The following is a 22862-nucleotide window of genomic DNA, read 5'->3' on the forward strand; positions in this document are numbered from 1 at the left end:
TAAATATGGACTCTTATATATATATATATATATATATATATATATATATATATATATATATATATATATAGAATGGGCCAATGTTCATTTAGGATGGGCTAAGCTTGCATGGATAGTCCATGGAGTTTTTAACCTATGGATCCTATGGAAATGAAAGGTCATGGGTATTAGGGTTTACATGGATGTAACCCTAATCCACCATACTATATAAAGAGGTCTTTGGCACTTGAAATGGCACTAGTGTGTGAGTGAACAAGTGTGGACCGATTTCTAGTGTGCTTACTATTCTCTCAAGTTTCCAAGTTGTTTTGGTGATTTGTGATTCCACTTGAGGCATCCACATTATTGGTGCTAGGCTCTTGAAGCTCCAAGGAATCAACCACAAGAAAAAGGTATGTTATCCTACTAAGGTTTATATTACAAGTACCCCATGGTATGCTAGTTAGGATGAGAACCTTGGAAAAATAATATTTGCATGTATAATAGAGAAAACATAGATCCACGGTTTCTAGGGTTGCATGTACACCATAGGAGTGTTATAATGCTCAAAACCCATCAGTTCCGATGTGTTTTCACTACAATCAGGTGGGCCACAAGAAGGCCGATTGTCCGAGGTTGATACTAGTAGCATTGAGTGCACCTGCTCTAGTTACTTTGAGGATCACTGACGGTCGTGAGGGCAGGGCGGAAGCCCCCGTAGTGAGGAGCCAAGATTTGCAGCTTCAGACAGGGGAGGCCAGAGTTTCATCAGATACTATCGCGGGTATGTTATCTTTTGTTTTCCTCGTTCCTTATTATTCGTATATATGTGCTTTTAAATCATGTGTGTGTATGTGTAAGGAATTATCTTCGGTTTAGTTTCTCGGTAATTGCCTGGTTAATATTATCAAGGGTCGTTATATGTTATTTTACATGCCGAGAGTTATGAGTGGGACACATCTTGTTGAGCTGGATTTAGATTGTCAGGTTGTTGTTGTGGTCCACTGGGGAAGGTGATTTAGAGGTACCTCTTAGAAGATCAGTAGAAGGATTAGCGTGATTAGTCCAGCAACGAAGTCATATTTCCAAAGTGTCTACATCACTCCGTAGGGATGGTAGTTGTTCATGGAAGGACTTTTGGGTCTGATCGCTACCCTTACTAGGAAAGGAGCGATAGCAAGTGGATGATGATGGTGGTCGCGTGAGTTTTTTCTGACATTAGATTTTTAAAATAAATTTCGAAATTTTATCAGTTGAAGATGTTTAGAATGCATGAATCCTTTGATAAGTGGGATGTTGGATTGGTGATTCGTCAATTCCGGCAAGGGGATTCATCATTCGCTGTTTTTAGTAAGGTTGACAGGGTGTAGTTATATCCAACTGGGGGAGAACCGTTTGGATTTACGAGGATTGAATCAGGTGCGAAACCAGTGATAATTCCACATCCTAGTCGAGAGGGAAGCCAGTTCAAGTGGTAGTCTGGATAGAGGTTACACAAGGTTGGGGGTTCAGAAACTTCCAGTGACAGGTTGGCGTATTCGTTGTGTGCATAGCAGATATGTGGTTGGATCCAGGTTGAGAGTTCTGTTAGATCCTCCCTCCCTGTTCTTGTCTGGTTAAGGCTTTTGGGTTCAAAGCATGACCCGAACACCTGATTGAGATGCATTCAATGTGGTTTTGACCAGTGTTTGATCGTGGGTTGGCATGGACGATGGAGAACAAGACCATGAGTCGGGCTCATGGCTAATAGGAGAGTGTGGTAAGACTTCGGGGTAGTTGTATCATACACAAGGATGATAGGTCATCGGGGAAGTGTTGTAAGTTTGCGATGTAGCCGTAGCATTCACCATGATTAGGTAGGCCATGGTAGGCGTGGTCGTTGGGCTGAAAGAGGATCAGCGCATGCCTAGGTTGAGGCGGACATTATTGTTTGAGGATTTCTCTTTATTTTGGTATGACGATCATTGGATCCGAGTTGAGATTGGGCTTGTACATCACTCTATTGGGTGAGACCAGTGGGTGAGGCCCGTTCGGTTGTGAAGACTAGGTGACACCCGTGGGTGAGGACCGTATGGTTATGATAGAGTGGGTGAGACCCAGTGGAAATTGTCTTGAGAAAGGTATTAAATCACGTTTATAGTGGGATGACTCTGTGGTCAGTGGTTGGTATATGTGTGATGGTTAGGTTAGGGTAGCCCTTGCCAGTAAGACTCTTAGTTAGAGCCTTGTGGCGGGACCTTGTGTGAGACTAGGAGTTTCCTTGGATTGGCAGGTTACTATAGGAAGTTCATTCAGGATTTCTCCAAGATAGTGGTTCCACTTACTCGGTTGACGAAGAAGATCATCACGTTTCGTTGGGGGCCTGAGCAATAGGCAGCATTTGAGACTCTAAGACAGCGGTTATGCGAGTCTCCGATTCTGACCCATCCGGTAACATTCACCAAGAACGAAGTGGACTATCTAATGTCGTGTGATGGTTAGTTACATCGTTCCTTGTTTGAAAAGGAGGGTTGTTGGAGTCGTGTTGGCAAACAGACGAGGGTAGTTTTTTTCAGATAGACTCTTGGTCGGAGTCTTGTGGTGTTGTCGTGTGTGAGGCTATCAGCTTCAGCAATCGGTTGGAAATTCGACACTTCAGTTAATTGGGAAGGCCGGCTCGGAACCTAGGAGATCTCGGCTAGATCAAAAATGTGAATGTTTGGTTAGCAGAATGTGATTTTATTTTGGTATGGCACCAATGATTGAGACTTGTGTTGGGAGTCGCCCTTGTTTTCAGGTGCAAGGTTATCGGCGTTGGCAAATGCTCAAGGGTTATGTTTCTCCGGTATCAGTGGGATAATTCAGGTTCGAAGAGGTTTGTTCAGTTCGGGTGTAGAATGGAGTCATTATGGTTGTGTTGGAATGATTCTGTCTATCTGGAAGTCAGACATAGTATCAGGTTTTGGATTTTAGTTAGAGTAGTGGTGGTCCCTTTTCATTGATTAAATTTGGTATGACAAGGTTCGCTTCTTCGTCAGGGTAAGTGATTTTCATTAGGAATAAGCATGGATGGTAGAATTGGGAGGCGGTCGTCTGTTTGAGATGACTTATCCGTCCTTATCAGAATTTAGGGAGTTCGGACAGGATCGATATGTATAGACGAAGGAATAGTAGGGAATGATTTCGATGAAGAAATCTAATTTAATTGGGGGAGAGTTGTAACACCGTTTTCCACGATTAATTGATTTTGGCTCTTACGGAGTCAAAAGGTTGGTTTTTGGAGAAAATTGAGTGTCACGACGTGACCATTGGGTGGTCACAGCGTGACAAGAAAAATACGAGAAACGCATTTCAGAACCATTCTCATGACATAAGACATAAGGTTTCACGACATGAGACATGTGCAACCTAGGCGCATGATCTTTTAGGGTTTCCCTCGTATTTAAGCCCCTCTATGTCCATTTTAGGGTTCATTATCAGCCTTTAACACCCTTTTACCTCAAAAAACCCTAACCCTATTTCCATGGGTGATTCTTAGCCTTTTGGAGCATTTGTTGGCTTGAAGAAGAATGAGAAGAAGGTGTTCTATTGGTGGAACTTGCAAGGAAACAACATCATCATCATCTCATATTGCTTCTGAACCTTTGTAAGTGTCAAAGGCTCAAACTTTATTGCTTAAAGTGGTTAGATATAAGTTGTTGTCCCATGTTTTTCAGGTTTAAGAAAGTTTGAATGGAAGGAACACATAAAGTTTGCAACTTTATGCATTTTAAGGGTCCCTTGAGTATGATAATGTTCAGATTTAGGATTTGGTTGATGTTTGGGTACATGCATTTGAGTTTCGGTGCAATTTCCATCAAGTAAGCATTTTTATGGACCTTTGGAGTCCCCTTTAGCTTCTAGAAAAGTTAGAGTGAAAGACTAAATGGAGTAAGGAATTAAATCTTTGGATTTATGCTTCAGACTGTAGTCATGACGTGATATAAGGTGTGTCATGGTGTGACCATGAAAGTGATAGGTTTTATGCGAAACAAATAAACTTAAAACCCTTAATTTTGCATGCAACCTAAATAGGATCTATGTTTTTTCTATTGAACCTATAACTAAGAACATCAAATAAGAAACCTTAGAAACCCTAGGTTATTTTCAAAAATTACAAATTAAAGTTTAGGATTACATACCTTAAATGTAATTGTAGTAAATAACAATGATTCCTTCTTGTAGATCTCTTGGAAGCAAGCACCACATGTGTCGTGCCTCTAATGGTTCACACCCAAGCTAGCAAGAAGATGACTTAAGAGAGAGGAGAGGGGAGAGTAACAATTTTCGTCCAATCCTTAAGGAATAGAGGAGTGGACGAAATATGGGGCTAGGGATGGCCTTATATAGTCGAGGAATCTTGGGGCCTAATCTATGGTTTAAGGGATAAACCCTAGATTGATTTACTTGGTAACCAAGCAGACCAATCTCCTTATTCAAGGAGCCTTGGACGAAATATTCTAGACTTGTCCTAGAGGATTTTTGTCCACCTCGTCCCATGAGGTTCTAGAGCCTTCCTTCTTCAACTTTCAATAAATAACCAAACAGTCCATGTACTTTTAATTAATCCAATTAAACCCAAAATTAATTCCAATTAATTTCTGATTGATTATTAATTAAATAATACATTTTTCTAATTAATATATTATTTCCATAATACATTAATAAACTATTTATTTCAATTTATTAATCACATAATAAATTAATCACTCTCTCTAAAAGTCATCTTGACCAATTTCTAGGTTTGAGGGCAACCCAAAAGGACTATGCTACTATCAGTTCAAGTATATACCAATTTTTAGTTATGGACTTAGACACCTAATCCAACAGTCTCCCACTTGGATAAGTCTATAACTATAATTTCCAGTACAACCTCTGAATCAATCAGCAAATTGTAGCTTCCAAAAGATGCTACCGAACTATGAACTAGTCAGTTACATGTCCTAAGATAAGTCATCATATAATCCTCTATTCAGCTAGATATCATTCAGACGTGAGACATGGAATAGAATCAATCTCATTGTCCAAGACTTTGTTTCTTGATTTCTGATTTGTGATGATATATGACTTCTAATTGAACACGTCAACTTAGTCTTGGTTGGGCCCAGCACTATAAGTCAACACCAAATCACCTAGGGGCCCAAAGATATCGCTTTTCCCGTTAGGGCAATAGGAACGAATAAACTTTGACTCATATGCTTGCATCTTTTACTCATCAAATCATGCATGACAATACATTTTATAACATCAAGTTACCGATGCGTTTACACATTACCAATGTACAACCAACTTGTAAATTACAACTCATATATCTCCGTTTCAAGATCATAAGATATTATCGTCTCAGAATTACTTGTGATAAATTCCATGAAGTAGTTCTCTGAGTGTGGGTTTATCCAATACTTAAATCTCCATTTCTAAGAACTCATGAACATTGCATCAATTTTATTGCTATGTCTAACTCCCTTGGACAATCTACAATCCAATTCATGACAGTCTTAATTCACTTCTTACTTCCAAAAATATGAGCGAATGTGGAATTTCAAATAATCAAATTATTTAGGAAGTAAAACATGCAAAGCGAAACACAATAATAAACTAATTAACTATGGTCACAAACCTATTGAAAATAAATAAATCTCTATTATTTAATCACGATAATAATTACGACTTTATTCATTATATAATGTTTCAAGTAATCAACTAACCACTTGAATTAAATAACATCAGTTATGGCATGTTATGAACATGCAATATATATTGTGCCTCTCTATGTTCCTTCCTTTGTGAACAGATCGACTGGATACTATTCCAATGATGCTCATTTCACAATTCCAAATTCTTGTCATTGTTTAAAATGGATTGGAATTCTAACCTTACATGCATTGACCTTCTGTGATGTCGAGGCTTCAAAGTCATAGAGACTGAGCCAACGATATTACATAATGTTCTATCAGAACTTTGTTACTATAAAAAGTCCATGATAATGAAGTTTTAAATTCAAGGTACACTCCTTGAACACTTCTCTTGAATTAAAGTTTCCAACTCATATGTATACTTTTCAAGTATCTCCCATTATGGAAAACTTTCCATATTTCCATATGCCCATCAATTCTGATTAAGAATCATCTTAATCCAGAATCATGTCACTATGGTCCGTCCAAATTAATACCATACTTCCAAATGTCCACAAGCAACAAATCTTCTAGTAAACCTCAGAATGTTCTTGACAGTTGTTTAACAATGCTAGTCACACAAAAACAAATTCTAATCCTTTTTCCTCTCAATGCTCAAGACATTTGGAAAAATTAGAACACATGAATATTGCAACATATGTAATCGATCCTGTATCTGAAGCATATGGGACCCGATTCATTATATTCGATATCTGTTCAATCTCTTGCTATAATATTTTCATATATGGAATTTCCTATGTTGAGTCATTTCAACATGATATTCACATATGTCTATGACTAAGTTCTATTAAACTATACGCTCTAATCCTTTAGATTCGAAACAAAGTATGAGTGCCCTCTCCCTTAAGGCTATCATAGAGAAACAATTACCAAAATTGAAGTTTGAAAATTGAGAACTTTGTTCCTTACGAACGGTATTGTCAACATGCAATACTAGCATAACAGTTATGCTCCCACTAGCTCCGACATGTACCCAGAAATCAACTTGACTTCTAGAAATCAATACACTTGACTTTCTTACTGAAGTATATATTTCTGTTATGCGATGCTTCAATAAGTCTCCAACTAGACTTCTTAATCTTATACACATTCATTGGATAGCATATGTGTATGTTCAAACCCTTTCATAATTCATAACTATAAGTCTTGAAAGTTCAAACAGTTCCTTGCCATTCATCATAATTCGAAATATGAAGAGGGATGTCGTAATCATATTGTGAATTTGAGAATGTAATTAATACAAGAAATATCCATATTGATCTTTATCAGATCCTTTAAAATATACTATCGAAAGTGTTCCTCATAATCGTTCTCATCAATTAGAGCGAAAACTTTGCCACTTATACTTTATGGTGCATATGTTCCCATCCATGTGAATTTATCATTTCCAACCTACAATCATAAGATAAGGTTCGGGACAAACCAAATTAAAATTTAGCTTTCCTTCATGGACTAAACAAAGTAATTCTAAATTCATTGCCCTCTGGTAGCTCAAGGGCCTACCAATGCTTCCATGTTGTTAGCATCTCACCCATATTGATCAATGTACTTTCACTGACCAACGTGCTTTTTGCTTTAGCAGTTAAATGAAAAAAATATAGAACTCATAAGCATTGCCAACTCAAGTGGAAGGTGCATAGAAATAAGAATGTCTCAATCAAACACGACTGGTTATGAACCTGAGGTCGTGTGCTAGTGATAACTAAAAGGTTTATTGTCATTTGACTCTTGAAACTCTCAAGATCAATACGACTCCCACTGACTCCTTGACATATGAGTTTTCTATCAAGGAAATTTCCTTGACGATCCAAAACAAATATTCAAAAATTTGTGTGGATTCTCAACAAGAAAACACTTCATAGAATAGGTCTCTATTTATCTTTTGTTTTTCAATTAATGAAAAATGATGGGATGTCAAGTCCACCAAGCAAATTACACCCTTTGTTTGCAAATAAAACGTAATATAATGGTAAAAAGGGGTATCTATCCTCGGGGAAATGGTTGTATTCAATCACCAATGCAATCCAATAGAACTAGTGAAATTTAACTAACTAACTACAATTAAACAAAAAAAGGGGGTGGTGTTTGATTGCTTGAAAACTAAAATACTTGAATAACTAAAAAACTTGCAATTAAGCAAGATGGTGAGATGCTCAAATGTTGAGAATAATTGGTTAACCAAGGCAATTCAACACAATGAACATTTGTGTGTTTATCATTAGGATTCAATACAAAGCTTATCATTCATCCCAAATTGGTTATAGCAATCACGAAGCATGATATGCCAAGATTCCTCATATATAGTATGGAGGTTGGGGAAGCCCACAACACACCTTCTTAATCGAGATCAAGGGTCAATTTAAGCAATTAAACCCAAGAAGTCAATTAGCCTTAAGAATGAAGGAATCCCCAATTCCTAGAGGATGTCAATGTTTGCACATCCATAAAGGAACTATGATTCATAAGCTACATAAAGCTCTTGTTCTAAGTAGATTCAATGATTCAATGCAAAACCAAAGAAATAAACCAACAATTGCTCATTCAAGTACCAAGATCATGATCAAAGTATCAAACAAGCATAAGAATTATAAACTAGAATCATAAACATGAGATAAATTGATAATCAACATGAATCCTTCAAAACCCACAAACATTCAATGGTTTTCAGCCAAAGTTAACCAAAATAGGGAAATTAGCCACTCATGGCAACAAAATAACAATAACTAAAGTCTAATTGCATAAAGAAACTACCAATGACTTGGAAAGATGAAAAGAAATGGATTTCAAGCTCCAAAATCGCCTTCTTCAGCTCTCCAATGGTGAAAAATCGAAAGTATGGCTGGTAGCTTTGATCCCCCAAGGTTATGGTGTGCCAAATGACCAAAATGCCCCAACTGGGCAGTTGCGCGGGTACCCACGCGACGAAAGTTCCACCCGCGCAAGTGTTGCTGTAATGCTATTGGCTCCTCATTCCTCCACTCCACCCTTCCACTACAAAAGATTCCTTTGATCCCCTCCATATCCATGTGATTTAAACCAACCAATCATCATTTAGCTACAAAAATGGATACTCCAAGCCAAAAATAAAAGTTTATGACCCATCTTCACAAGCCCAAAATATCCAAGTCTTTAACTCTAAAGGCCCAAATCTCCTTTTATGGATCCGCCAAGCCCAACAATGCCTCGAGAACCCACTAAGCCCGTCTCCAGTCAAACCACAACCGCAATGAGCTCCAAAATCCTGCAAAATTCCTCATGAAAAATAAAAAGTCCCCGATACGATCCATGATAAAGAAAATAAAGAATATACAATGCAATACTAATAAAAAGAGATAAAAATCTAAAATAAACTAATAAAAATAAGGAAATAAAATAAGCTATCAAAAAACATCACAACTTCAATTCTATATGTGTTAGAGTAAGAAAACCATTTTTACTCCACATATTACGAGGTGTTTTTCAACCTTCTTAGTTTGAAATGAGTTTCAAGATACGATTTGTAGTTACTAGAGCATGGCTCTACAACTTGATTTGGAACAAAGTATGACTCGTCTATGATCAAACCATTTCCAATAATGTTCGATTTCTCTTCTTAGTCATACAATTGTACTAAGATGTTCTTGGAGGAGTCAATTGTGATCCAATTTCACAATTACTAAGATGATCATAAAACATGATACTAAAGTACTCTCTTTTCCTTTTAGATTGAAGAAACTTTTATCTTTCTGCTACTCTTTGAATCTTTTCAAAGTATAATAATTATGCTTAATCTCATAAACACAACCATATGTACTGAAGCATCAGTAAATCATGATGAATAAAGTCATCGTCCTTTGTGGTGGATCTGAAGATTTCATATCAACATGTACTAGATCCATTAGTCTTTCACTTGACTCACATAAACATGTGATCAATAAATTATTCATAATTTTACAATGAACAATATTCTCATATACTATACAATGCGACTTGTACAACACCAGGTATCTGTCCATTTGGTGATGAGATTTCTTTTCACTTGGTTAATTATGACAATATCACAAGCGATATCATAAGAATCAAATCCACAATTAATATTGCCAATATTAGAAATGTAACCAACAGTTTCATAAATTCCATTGCAAGGAAATATATAAAATGAGGCAACCAAATAAACCAAAATTTCACTTTTATTAAAAACAAATGAAAAATTAAAACTTGTCCTTACAATGCATAAAATGAAAAACTATGTTTCTAGACATCTCCTAAGAGTAATAGCAATCTATTAAATTATCCTAACTCCTAAGTAGTAGCTCCAAATTCTGATCATCGAACTGTGTGACCGAAGTCCATCTCTCACGATCATATTTAGCTCACTCTGCTTAAGCTCCCTTCTTTCTCTTAGATCCTTTAATATTATCAAAATATGATCATAATATCATGTACTAAGAGTCTATGAATAGGAACCTATAAAACAATGGAGTCAGATAATGGATGTACCTGAAGTATAGTCACACGACTTGACTTTACTATCTCTAAGATCTTTTAGGTATTTTAAACAGCTTTGTTTCCAATTTCCCTCCAATTGGTAGTAAAACAAATGCACTCTTTGGGGTCAACACCTGGGACAATCCTAGAACTAGCCATTTCTCTTTACCATACGATCAAACAATTTGATCTTGGACGACCCCTTTCCATTGGAAAGAGAAATCTTTTCTGGATCACCGTTGTCACCATTGTCAATGTCCATGGAAACCTTAGAATTAGACCCAATAAGCATCTATGCTTTAGATGTGCTCTTAAGCATTTCTTCTTCAGCAACAATCAATTAGGGTCACGTCGATATTCTCATATAAAAGTTCCCAATGAACTAATCATATGACTTTGGAAGGGAAAGAAGAACCAAAACAATGGCTTGCTTCCTTGGGAAAACGACACTCATTCTATCCAACTTGTCAATGTATGATTCTTTTTTTCAGAACATGCGCACACACAAAGTTTCCACTTTGATATTTACACGCCAATAGGGATTGATTAGTCTCGTATCTTTCAACTTAATGAAAACGTGACGTTGGGAGAGTCATAGGAGGAGGAGGTGGTGGAAGAAAGATGATTTATAGTTCGATCATTTCCTAAGGAAGGGAAAACAATTTTACCTAGACTTGAAATTGGAAGACCATCTCTAGAAGATTGAGGAAAACTATTTCCTTAAGAATAAGGAAGACCATTTCTATCTTCATAAGATATTTTAAAATGGGATAAAAGGAGAATTCAAGTTTGTTGATTTTAATCCTTAATTATTAACCCATAAATTTAAATTAAGGCTAGGATTCATATTTTCGATTTGAACTTTGAAGAAGGATGACGTAATCAAATTCGAATTTATTTTAGGTAGGTAAGGTTTTTATCAATTCCAATATTATGAAACTCCTAGATCTTTTAAGATTCATTGATTCTTATCAATGGCATGTTTAATCTCGGATTATGCTCTCACTTTTGTGACTGTGATGCCGAGGATCACAAACGAGATGTGAATAACCGTGCAAACCCGCTTGACAACCTTGATGTTATTTATCATCTCACATTGATGTGTCGGTTAACCACACACACTACATCAACAATGATAATTCTCGATATGCCCATCATATCTCTTTATAGTCCCTATTAGTGTGTCGGTTAACCACACACGCTCCACTAACGACATATAAAGCATGATGTGCGTTTTCATGGATTAACATACTTTTCACAATTTTCCTAAAGTAACTAGATTTTGGATTTAAAAGGTTCTAGTACTTTTAATAGCATTATACTTTTATTGTAAATTAGTGTCCTATCAAATCCGTTCGGCTAATGACCCTCCACCATACAAGAGAGCGGTGGGTAAGAATGGATACCCAACAGTATGGCTTCGTGAATGAGGCGTACTAGCGATTTGACTGACTTAGTCTTATACATATAGTAATTATTAAACTTATAATTTTACATACAGTATAAGGTGTATTTTAAGACTTTTCAAGATACTAGGTTTATAATTTAAATTAAGAAAATTAATAAACAATTAATTTAAATTTAAAATAAACCAAATGATTTAATATTTATCCATTAATTTAAAATTAACTACTCATATTAAATCAAATAAGGATTAACTAGTTAAATTAATCAAATATTTTAATCCTAATCCTTACCCTGTAATTTTCGAAAATTAGGGTATAGGATTTATTCCAGTTTTAATTATTTCTTTTTAGAAAAGTAAAATAATAATTACCAAAATTTGGAAACCCTAATATCCTAGCCATTTTCGAAAACTTGGGGAGGAAGGCTACGGTTTCAAAACCCTAGCCCTAAATTTCGAAATCAAAGGGAGGAGACTAGGGTTTCGAAAAACCCTAACCCTAGTCGAAATTCTTGGCTTTTAGGGTTTAATATCCATAAACCCTAATAGATCTAATCCAACAATTTAAGCAATTTAATTCAAAACAAACCAAATGCTCTAATACCACTGATAGGTTTTATGCAAAACAAATAAACAGAAAATCCTTAAGTTTGCATGCAACCTAAATAGGATCTATGTTTTCTCTATTGAACCTATAACTAAGAACATCAAATAAGAAACCATAGAAACCCTAGGTTATTTTCGAAAATTACAAATTAGGGTTTAGGATTACATACCTTAAATGTTATTGTAGTAAATTTCAATGATTCCATCTTGTAGATCTCTTGGAAGCAAACACCACAAGTGTTGTGCCTCTAATGGTTCACACCTAAGCTAGCAAGAAGATGAACTAAGAGAGAGGAGAGGGGAGAGTAACAATTTTCGTCCAAGAATTAGGTAAGAGAGGAGTGCACGAAATATGGGGATAGGGATGGCCTTATATAGTTGAGGAATCTTGGGGCCAAAGCTAGGGTTTAAGGGATAAGCCCTAGATTGATTTACTTGGTGACCAAGCAGCCCAATCTCCTTATTCAATGAGCCTTGGATGGAATATTCTAGACTTGTCCTAGAGGATTTTTGTCCACCTCATCCCATGAGGTTCTATAGCCTTCCTTCTTCAACTTTCAATAAATAACCTAACAGCCCATGTACTTTTAACTAATCCAATTAATCTCAAAATTATTTCCAATTAATTTCTGATTAATTATTAGTTAAATAATACCTTTTTCTAATTAATATATTATTTCCATAATACATTAATAAACTATTTATTTCAATTTATTAATCATAATAAATTAATCTCTCTCTCTCTCTCTCTCTCTCTCTCTAAAAGTCATCCTGACCAATTGTTAGGTTTGAGGGCAACCCAAAAGGACTGTGCTACTATCAATTCAAGTATATACCAATTTTTATTTATGGGCTTAGATACCTAATCTAACAGAAAGATCATGTTTCTGCTGAGTTTTGTGGGACTCACAACGTGACGGAGAGATGTTCACATCGTGAGGTCAGCCCAAAGGTTTGTATGTGACTGAGTTGGCTGAGTTAGAGCGAGTCGAGTTGGAATTGGGTCGAGTGTACTCTCACGGCGTGAACAAGGGCCGGTCACGACGTGAGGTTCAGTGGTGGACAGTGCGGGCTGTTGACATTGACTTTGACTATTGACTTTTGGCATGGGTTGACTTTTGGTCAAATTTCCATATTTAGAAGGTAGACTTACAGTTTACCTCGTGGGGATTATTAGGAGGTGTTTAGCACCCATTCATTGGTTGGGGGAATCTGCTAGCTATAGACGGTGTGGCATTGAGTTGAGTTTTTAGCCGGCTTTGTGAGTCAGGTGAGTCTTCTCACTATACTTGCATGTGTGGTAGTATATGTATGCCGACTAGTTGGGTCTTTTTTTGTTGGTTTCTATTATATGTGAAATGAGTTGTTGATAACTCCTGGACTACTGTAAGTCCATGGGACTGCTGATAGTCCCCCGGATTACTGATAACCCGTGAGGTGTGCGATTAATCCATCGGGCTTATTGTTAACCCATCGGGACTATTGATAGTCTCTAGAGTTTGTTGATAACCTTTAGTTGATTATTATGATGTGATGTATATAGTATTTTAGGGAACTCGCTAAGTTTGGTTCTTATGGATTTATGTTTATGGTTTCAGGTATTTCCAGTTCCAAAGGGAAGAGTTCAACATGATCGTATCATATCCACAAGGGTTCTGCATGATTTGAATTGTTTTGTAATCTAATGATTGTATGACATGTTTTTATACTCTGTTTGGGTTTTCAAATTGAATGAATGGTTGTTTTGATTGATTTAAAGAAAAAATTTCACTTATAATTTTTGGAACATTACACAATGGGATGGATTGACTGCATGAGAATCGTTCCAAGCCATCATCCAGATGCATCGTAGTCAATTTCGAAAGGAAGAGTAAAATTGGGTAAAGCTAGGACTGGTGTAGAAACCATGGCTCGTTTGAGAGTTTCAAAAGCACCTTGAGCCTTCTCTCCCCATATGTAATTATCCTTATTGTTGACGTCATTAAGGGGTCTAATTATTTCATCATAACCATCTATGAATTTCTGGTAGTAATCGGTTAGTCCCAAGAACCCACAAACAACCTTTATTGATTTGAGAACCGGCCAATTAGTAATAGAGTTAATCTTTGTCAGATCCATGGAAACTCCCCTATCATTGATAACATGGGCCAAATACTTGACTGAATTTCTCCCAAAGCTACTTTTCTTGTGGTTAACTACCAATTTATTGGTTTGCAATGGTGTTAAGACTTCAAGTAGTAGGTTCAAATGGTCCCACGTCTACTATACACCAAAATATTATAAAAACAAGGACCCCTTTTCGTAACATAGGTCGGAAAATGTTGTTCATCAAATCTTGAAATGTCGTTGGAGCATTGATTAAGACAAATGGCATAACCAAAAACTCATAGTGGTTGTTATGTGTGCGAAAGGGGATCTTTGCAATATCGGTCTCACGTACCCGAACCTGATAGAAACTCAACTTTAAGTCAATTTTGGAGAAAAAAAACAGTGTTATCGTGGAGTTCATCCATTATCTCGTCCACAATAAGTATATGGTATTTGTCTAAAAATGTAAGTCGATTTAAAGCCATGTAGTTGATGCAAAGTCGCCAAGTAGAGTCCTTCTTTTTAACAAAAATTATTGGGCTTGAGAAGACACTTTGAATTGGTCTAATAAGACGCTGATTCATCATATCAATGGCATGTCGTTGTATGTCATCCTTGTGTAAGTGGGGGTGGCGATATGGACGAACATATACTGGTCCTTGGCCTTTCAACAAATTAATCGAGTGTTCAATAGATCGGGACGTTGGCAGCCCCCTTGGAGCTTTGAAGAGATGGGAAAGTTGTGTAATAAGGCTATCCAGTTGCGTCTGTTGATCAACAGTTAGCAAGGAGGGGGTAACGATTTTGGAGTTGGGGGTATTGTCCGGTTGTTCCTCAAGGCATGCATGGAGTAAAGAAAGTCTCTAGTCATCGTGAGTTGTTCCTTGAAGCTTGACTAGGGAAGAATTGTCCCAAAATTGAATACATTATGTAAGCTAATTGAAAAGTACGTCATCAAGAGTACCCAACCATGCAATTCCCAAGATGACATCTAAATTCCCAAGGTCATAAACTAAAGCGTCAATGACACGGGAAAAAGTGACAAGTTAAATAGGGACATCCTGACATTGTTTTGTCATCCACTCTTTTGCCATCCCTTAATTTAATACCAACCTTGGGAATGGATCGGATAGCAAGGCCAAGGGCTAAGACAAGCCTTCTATAAATAAAATTGTGGGATGCACCAGTATAAATCTAAATCAGAATAAGAGTAGACAACACATTAATTTCTCCAACGATTTTGATGGTGGTAAGAGCAAGGGTAAGGTCTGACGGGAAACCCCATGATTCAAGGGACAAACGTTCACCCTCAGTGACATCCTCGTCTGGAGTAGGGTCATTAGCAGGAGACACCTTGTCGTCTCCGTCAATTTTGTCATCCTCAGGAGCAACCCTCAAATTTCCCTTAGCACATTTGTGTTGTGGCGTGTACTTCATACCACAACTAAAACAGATACCCTTCTTCTTACGATTTTCCCATTCGAGTTTTGATAGGTGATGGGTATTAGGGGTCCAATTCGAAGCTATGAGTTTATTTGTATAGTGGTTTTGGTTCAGCTCAGTCGTTTGATTGGGTTTTTAGAGTATATCGCCCCAGTGACCTAGTGGATCGTGACTTGCTTCCTAGGTTAAGGGAGAACGAGAGTGGATGAACCAGAGCGACTTTTAGCAGTCGTCTTCTATTTTACAATCTCATGGCAGTTTTGATGTTTTAAGAGAATTGCATTGCTTGGTCGCACGTCAAGGTGTTGAGAGTTTGCATCCAGTTTTTATTTCTTGCTTAGCCCACTTGAGAATCAAACGACTATATGCTCCTCCGATTGATTTGGGATGAAAGTTGAGAGTTCTTCATATTCAGAGATGTATTCTTCCACTTCTTGATATAGAGATGCCAATGCCTCGTGATATTACTATTATTCTTGTCATATTATGATCCTTATCGTGGCTTTGTGCTTCATTCCTTTCATCTATATCCATTTCATATGCAAAACATTCATGTATAGCATACCCACAATATGTGGTATAGACATTTGTTGTTACCCCATTCTCAAGATCATGATCTATGAATCGTCTATAACAGTCATCATCTCCAAATTATTTCACAGATTTAAGAACTCCGGGTAGATGACAAACATTTTTTCGGCCCAAAGTCTCCGGATTTATGATGCAAGTTTCAAGCACGGTCAAAATTTAAAGAAATCATCACAGCTCAAACACTACAAATCTATAAAGATCCATAACAGATCATTTTAAAAAAAAAAAAAAAACAACCTAATGGTAATAGTTATGTTACAAGATCGATGACAAGCAAATAAATCTATAAAAGTCAACAATTTTCTTCAAATTGCCTAACTGCCTGGACCTGAACAAATAAATCCAAATCACTCTCATTTCAACATATAAATATAAAACGATATTTATTATTAAAATATATATATATATATATATATATATATATATATATATATATAGATGTTGAAAAATAAGTAAACCTGGTGTTTTATTTTTCCACATCCAGTCCTGGCCTCCCTGCATCCCCTGTTAAATCAAAAGATTAATTTAAAAATATAAGAATTTTTGGTGATTTTTTTAAAAAATCTGCAATATTACATTACCTGCTGAAAGCGTTGTGCAGAATCATTCATGGAACCACCACCCACTGGAATTTGTCCATACCCAAAGCCCTGCAACACAAATCAGTTTTATTAAAATTAAAAAAAAAAAAAAAAACAAAACAAAAAACAAAATTATATAAAAATAAATATAATCAATACCTGAATATTTTGATGGCCTGCAACCCCAGCATTTTGATACTGCATCAAAAAGAAATGGATAATAAGATCATCAAATATACTAATCAGAAGATAAACTAAAATATAAATTGCATTTTTGGTCCCTGGGTATAACCGAACATTACAATTTTGGTCCTTATTTAAGGTTCTTGTAACATTTTTGGTCATGGTTTTTGCAAATTTCATCCTGAATTTATAGTCATTTTCTTGGTATAGGGACCAAACTTGTTACAAAAAACTTCAAATAAGGACCAAAATTGCAAGACAAAAAAACCTTTGGGACCAAAACAGTTATTTACTTTAAATTAAATTACACAAACACCATTTAGAAAAGAACAAATAACAGTTTTGGTTCCCAAGTATAGGTGATTTCTTCAATTTTGGTCCAAAAAGATTTGAGGCTTTTGTAAAGTGTTGGAGAGTAAAATGATTATATACTTATTGCAAAATAAAACATTGTAAGAGCAAAATTGTCAGGGACCAAAAATGTATTTTAGTCTATAATAATAATAATAATAATAATAATAATAATAGAAGAAAATTTTACCAGTGTAGAGTGAGTGGGATTTTGCAAGTGTTGAGGGTGTCGCCCCTGTGCTTGCAGTTGCATCTGATTCTGAAACTGTGGAATCTGAGTTTGCTGATGTGGCACACCTTGAGTGAGAGTTTGCATTTGCTGATGTCCTTGACTGTGTGAAAGACTTGGAGTTTGCTGATGTGGAACACCACCTTGACTGTGTGAAAGACTCTGAGTTTGCTGCTGTTGTTGTTGCTGTTGTTCTTGAGGCTTCTGTTGTTGTTCAAACAAAGCCAGTTCCTCTGGTTTCTCCCACTGTATGTATTTCAACATATCAATCAATTTTAAAAAAATAAAAAATAAAAGTTACCTTGCTTTCGCCAGTTGTACTATTGTAGTAGTACTTATATCCATCAGGCGATGTGTGCTCAGTCCAGTTACATTTCAAGGATGACATGTGCGGAGCTGAATTAGGTTGTTGCAATCTAGCAGCAGGAGGAGGAGCAGGTTGAAGATTCTGCTGAGGTGTGATAAGTTGCAGTTGCTGTTGAAGCTGTGAGAAGGCTTGTTGAGACGACTGGTAACTCGCCTGTAAAGTTTGTTTTTGCTGAGTCAGCATCTGAGCGAGGGGTGAAGCTGACTGGTGGACAGGTGGCACCTGATACTGATTATGGGGTAACATTGTGTTGAAATGACCACTGGAATTGGGTACTACTTGTTGTTGTTGTTGACCAATTGGTCTCATGGTGTTGGATGATGGAGGCTGTGGTGATTGATTTGATGGCTTTTTTAAAGGCGATGATGAAAGTTGCAACACTTTTGCATCACCAGATCTAGCTGCTGCCATTTGGTTGTTCAAACCACCAACATCACCACCAGGATGCCATGCGTTACCATGCATTGCTGCCTCCCCAGGATTCGCTGGTCTGAAAAAATAAAATTACATTTTTGATCCACAGAATATAGCTGATTTTTGCACCTTTGTTCCAAGGAAAATGACTATTTTGGTCCCCAAGAATAGTGATATAAAAAAACGACCAAATTTGCGAAGGAAAACTCTTTGGGACCAAAATTGAAAGAAAAGGTTATCCTCAAGGACCAAAAATGTAAATTATATATACAAAAAGTATATGGGATGGGAATGGATACGGATACCTAATTCCTGGGGGCTGCATCCGAGGACCAAACCCGGGGCCACCAAATGAAGGAGTTCCCCTGGAAAAAGAAAAGAAAACTATATAAATTATATTAATAAATATTTATACGTATAATAAATAAAAAAGAAAGAACCTTGTTTCCCCAGGTCTAGGTCTTTTAGGGTCCGCAAATCGAACAATTAATGGCTGTTCACAACCCTGATTTAAAAAAAAAAAATTAAAAAGGTAAAATGATGAAATTCTAGAGACAAAATTTGAAACATAAAATTGCTTACTCTCATTGTGTAAATTCCATTCAGAGCATTAATAGCTGCCATTGCCACATCTCTATTTGAGTATTTAACAAATCCACATCCTACACAAAATATTGATATCATATGAAGACATATTACAGAAAAAACTTAAAAAATAATAATAATAATAATAATAATAATAATAATGACACGAGGACAAACCACGACTCTGTTTCATTTCATCGCGCATGAGATAGACATCTTCAACACGACCATAAGGCAAAAAAATCTGAATATTAATTTTTTCACATTATTTTCATGTATATAGATAAATAGATAAGGAAATAAGAAAGTAAATATTTATGAATATGTGACGACTTACTTGTTCAACTTCTTTCTCTGTTGCTTGTTTATTTAATGAGCCAACAAACAATTTGAACTCCACTGCACCTAACACAAAAGAACACAACATCAGATCAGGATCAAATCCAAAAGGAAAACAAAACCACATGTATATAAATATAAATATAAATTTAGATGAGCAAAAGTTGAAAGAGTAAATTACCTAAACGTTCACGCTCCCCATCAGCATATCTGACCTGGATGGGACCCATTCCCTGTAAAAAAAAAAAATTACATTTCACACTTGAGTAGACTTCACCAATTTATTATAATAAAAAAAACACACTAACCCCTGGCAATGTGTACTGATTGTGTAAGGCACGTATTGCCCTGTCAGCATCTTCTGATGTGGCATATTTAATAAAGCAACATCCTGCAGAGGCGAACACCGTTTGTCCTGGTATATTAACAACACTACAATCAACCATTCAACTAGAAAACATAATAAAACAATTGGGATTATGTGCTATTGAATTTGAATCAATCAATTATACCATCATTCAATCTCCCATCCCATCTACTCTACAAAAACAACCACAACCATTAAAAAAAAAATAAAACACCTACATCCATTATTTTGCAATATCTCACAACGACAAAAAGTAAAAAAGCAACTACATAATGATGCAAATGGAGCAAAATGTACATTCAGTCTCTCAAAAGCTCATCAACAACCATCATAAAGTTCCTAGATTTGTGAGGTTTAACCAATCAAAGACATCACTACTCATTCACATTCTACTTGAATCAAATACAAAAAGATACAACTATTGGAAAACCATCGCATATTATCACAACACCACAACTTAAACTACATACATAAAGAAAGAATATGCACATCCAACATTTATCAAATAAATCAAACATTTGGTATAGCTAAAAGAAACATTTCCAATTATACAATGTCATCAATGATACAACTAAACCAAACATGCACTATAGGTTAAAAGAATGCCAACTAAAATCATACACAAAGCAACCAAATAGAATCATCAAGTTACCACAAAACTGCAATAGTAAAAGATCCATTGTATGGAAAACTACAACATATCCCCCAATGACAGAAACATTCAGCAATTCTAAAGAATTAAATAGCAACCATTAAAGACAATCAATCTAGTGTCCCTGAATAACTCAACCAATGAAATCAAACAAGATTCTTGAGCCCAAAAAGTAACTGATAACTGATAAGTTAAGAAATTCACTCACAATGTACCTACAAGGCCTAAATATTCCAAAGACGATTTCAAAACACAAACAATACACTATAGTCTATAGTCTATAGCCTATAGCAACCACATAATTCCAACCACAAAACTAGATGTTAGTAGCAACTATCAACCCATCCATGCAACCACCATATTTCCAATATCACAACTAAATTATACTAACAAGCATTCATAGATTAGTTTTTCAGGGTCTAAACGCCAAAAAGAAGTAGAAATCCTCAAAAGTTACAATGCTGCAATCTACCCACATGCTACAAATAACCTAGTTGTCTGTCAGTATCTCAACACTATTAGCTAAGCTTTTTAGGTACCAAAACTTCATCTAAAAAGAAGCTTGCAATGTTTATATGACACATTATTCTGCCCCCAAAGCAACATCTTCCATGAACCAACTGTTATAGTTACTGATATTTAATGGTTTAGTTTTATCTTCTTCTTCTTCTTAGACAGATATGATCTTGCAAACCATAATAAGAGGCCTGAAGATTGCCAAAACAACTAACTGGGATTCTGGGGAAGAAACATAACTTTACATTTGCTTCCCTTCAGCCCCTCAAAGGACCTGAAAAGAGATATCGACACATATCAAATTACAGAAAGCATCTATGTAATTGCACATACCTTGTTGTTGCCCTGTTCTCTTGTCTTTAATCAATGCAACCTCAACAACATTTCCATGTTCTTCAAAAACAGGTCGGATCTGAGATCATATATAGAATTCATTAACATTATAGGAAAGTTAGTCACCATGCAAACAGAAGGCAACAGCAGGCTAATCAGCCTATCAGGATAGATGGAATTGCCACAACTTTATAGAAAACTAGAAAAAACTTCAGTCCACAACACTTAGGTAGAAGTAACAAAAAAATGCCATTTCACAAGTTGGGAACTTACATCTTCTTCTGTTGCAGTCTTGGGAACAGAACCAACAAAAAGCTTGGCGAAACTGCCTCCTTCAGCAGGTTTTTTGTCAAAATTGCCTCCATCAACATTTCTTTTATCAAAATTATCTCCATCGAAGTTCCTTTTCTCAAAATTGCCTCCGTCAAATCGATCTATAAAGAATAACAATGCAATATAAGCTGGACAATGTTTGATACTCCTTCACATGAAGGTCAAAATAATAACTTTAACATGCAAAATCAACGAACAAATAGTAAATTTAAGCAAGCTACCTGGGGAAGGCCCTCCTCGGCCAGGAAAAGGAAATTGACGTTTCTGGCCCGACATAGGCACCTCGTAATCAGGATTAAACCTTTTCTGCCCAGAAAGAGGTACCTCGAACTCTGAAGAAGGATTGTTGTAACTCCTAGCACCACGCACACCTAAAGGCCGGAAACCACCGTCGCCATCCATCGGGTGAAAACCTCCCCCGCCGCCACCACCACCACCACCACCGCTAAGAGAATAACGAGGTGGACTGTTATCAAAAGGACGACGATTTCCAGAGAAACCTCCGTGGTGACGATTCATTGGAATATCATCTGAAGATCGTGACGGTGGTGGACCTCCACCGCCTCCACCTCTAGGGTGTCTGTAAGGATGTGAGTCGTTAGGACTATTCCCGTACCTGTCTCCTCCTCCTCCTCTATGTCTGTCCATGAACGAATGAAGCTTCTCCAGAAATTATTTCAAGAGATAATAGAAACCCTAACCCTAGATTTTTGAGATTTTGCGATAAAGATTATGAAATTAATTTTGGGATTGGAAATTAAACTTCAGTAGCGGAGAGCCGGCGACCATGATTTATTGGTCATGTTTGTATATATAACTCCTCGAGGTACTGTTGTTTCCATTTTTTTACCCCCTGACATGAGTTTTGCTATTTCTTGTCTCCCTGCATCTTTGTTTGATAATATTTTGAGTAGATTAAACACATAGTCATGTGTGGTTAAGGGTAATCTACACGTTTAATCTTTAACTTTTTTTTAACTAGGGCCGGTCTCTCATATATTTTTTTGTTATGTATTTGGTCATTTCCATACATAAAAAGATGATTTTGCCCTTATTATATTTATTATTTTTAAATTTTTAAAAAGTAAAATAAATAATAAAAAAAACACCCCATCCCCTTTTTATCCCCACCCACGTCTTTGGTCCTGCCTTACATCTTTTCTCTGATGACCAGCTTCTCTGATGACCAGTACCATTTTTCCGGCAAGAGAACCTACCCCAACGGCGACTAGGTGAGCTTTCTTCCTATCGTCCTCTCTTCTCTAATCTCCCTTTGAGAACCCCAAATGACAACCTCTCGTCGCCACCCACTACCCTGC

At 36.4% G+C, this 22862-nt stretch overlaps 1 protein-coding gene across 3 annotated transcripts; it reads right to left on the reverse strand.

Moving 5' to 3' along the window:
• Positions 1 to 16448: 16448 nt before the first annotated feature.
• Positions 16449 to 22398, reverse strand: LOC145119227 (flowering time control protein FCA-like). 3 transcript variants are annotated; one of them, XM_079054844.1, is made up of 16 exons: positions 21765 to 22398; positions 21484 to 21644; positions 21211 to 21289; positions 19651 to 19757; positions 19524 to 19575; positions 19341 to 19408; positions 19181 to 19247; positions 19001 to 19080; positions 18859 to 18923; positions 18724 to 18783; positions 17939 to 18494; positions 17599 to 17883; positions 17034 to 17072; positions 16875 to 16943; positions 16752 to 16797; positions 16449 to 16621 (listed from the first exon to the last, which is right to left on the reverse strand). In XM_079054844.1, the coding sequence occupies exons 1-16, from the start codon at positions 22189 to 22191 to the stop codon at positions 16608 to 16610; spliced, it is 2175 nt and encodes a 724-aa protein (XP_078910970.1). In that variant the 5' UTR covers positions 22192 to 22398; the 3' UTR covers positions 16449 to 16607. The 3 variants fall into 3 exon arrangements, with proteins under 3 accessions (XP_078910970.1, XP_078910972.1, XP_078910971.1); XM_079054846.1 differs by having other exon boundaries at positions 19651 to 19733; positions 21765 to 22393; XM_079054845.1 differs by having other exon boundaries at positions 19341 to 19402; positions 21765 to 22393.
• Positions 22399 to 22862: the final 464 nt, after the last annotated feature.

The sequence above is a fragment of the Lactuca virosa genome, chromosome 6, assembly GCF_052849685.1.
Source record: "Lactuca virosa cultivar CGN04683 chromosome 6, Lactuca_virosa_CGN04683_v6, whole genome shotgun sequence".
NCBI lineage: Eukaryota > Viridiplantae > Streptophyta > Magnoliopsida > Asterales > Asteraceae > Lactuca > Lactuca virosa.

Coding starts and splice junctions, on each gene's coding strand:
- LOC145119227 (XM_079054844.1), bottom strand. CDS start 22,191: ATGGACAGACATAGAGGAGGAGGAGGAGACAGGTACGGGAATAGTCCT. Junction 19,409..19,523: donor TGGGGAGCGTGAACGTTTAG/GTAATTTACTCT, acceptor CTTTTGTGTTAG/GTGCAGTGGAGTTCAAATTG. Junction 17,073..17,598: donor ATCCCACTCACTCTACACTG/GTAAAATTTTCT, acceptor TTTTTGATGCAG/TATCAAAATGCTGGGGTTGC.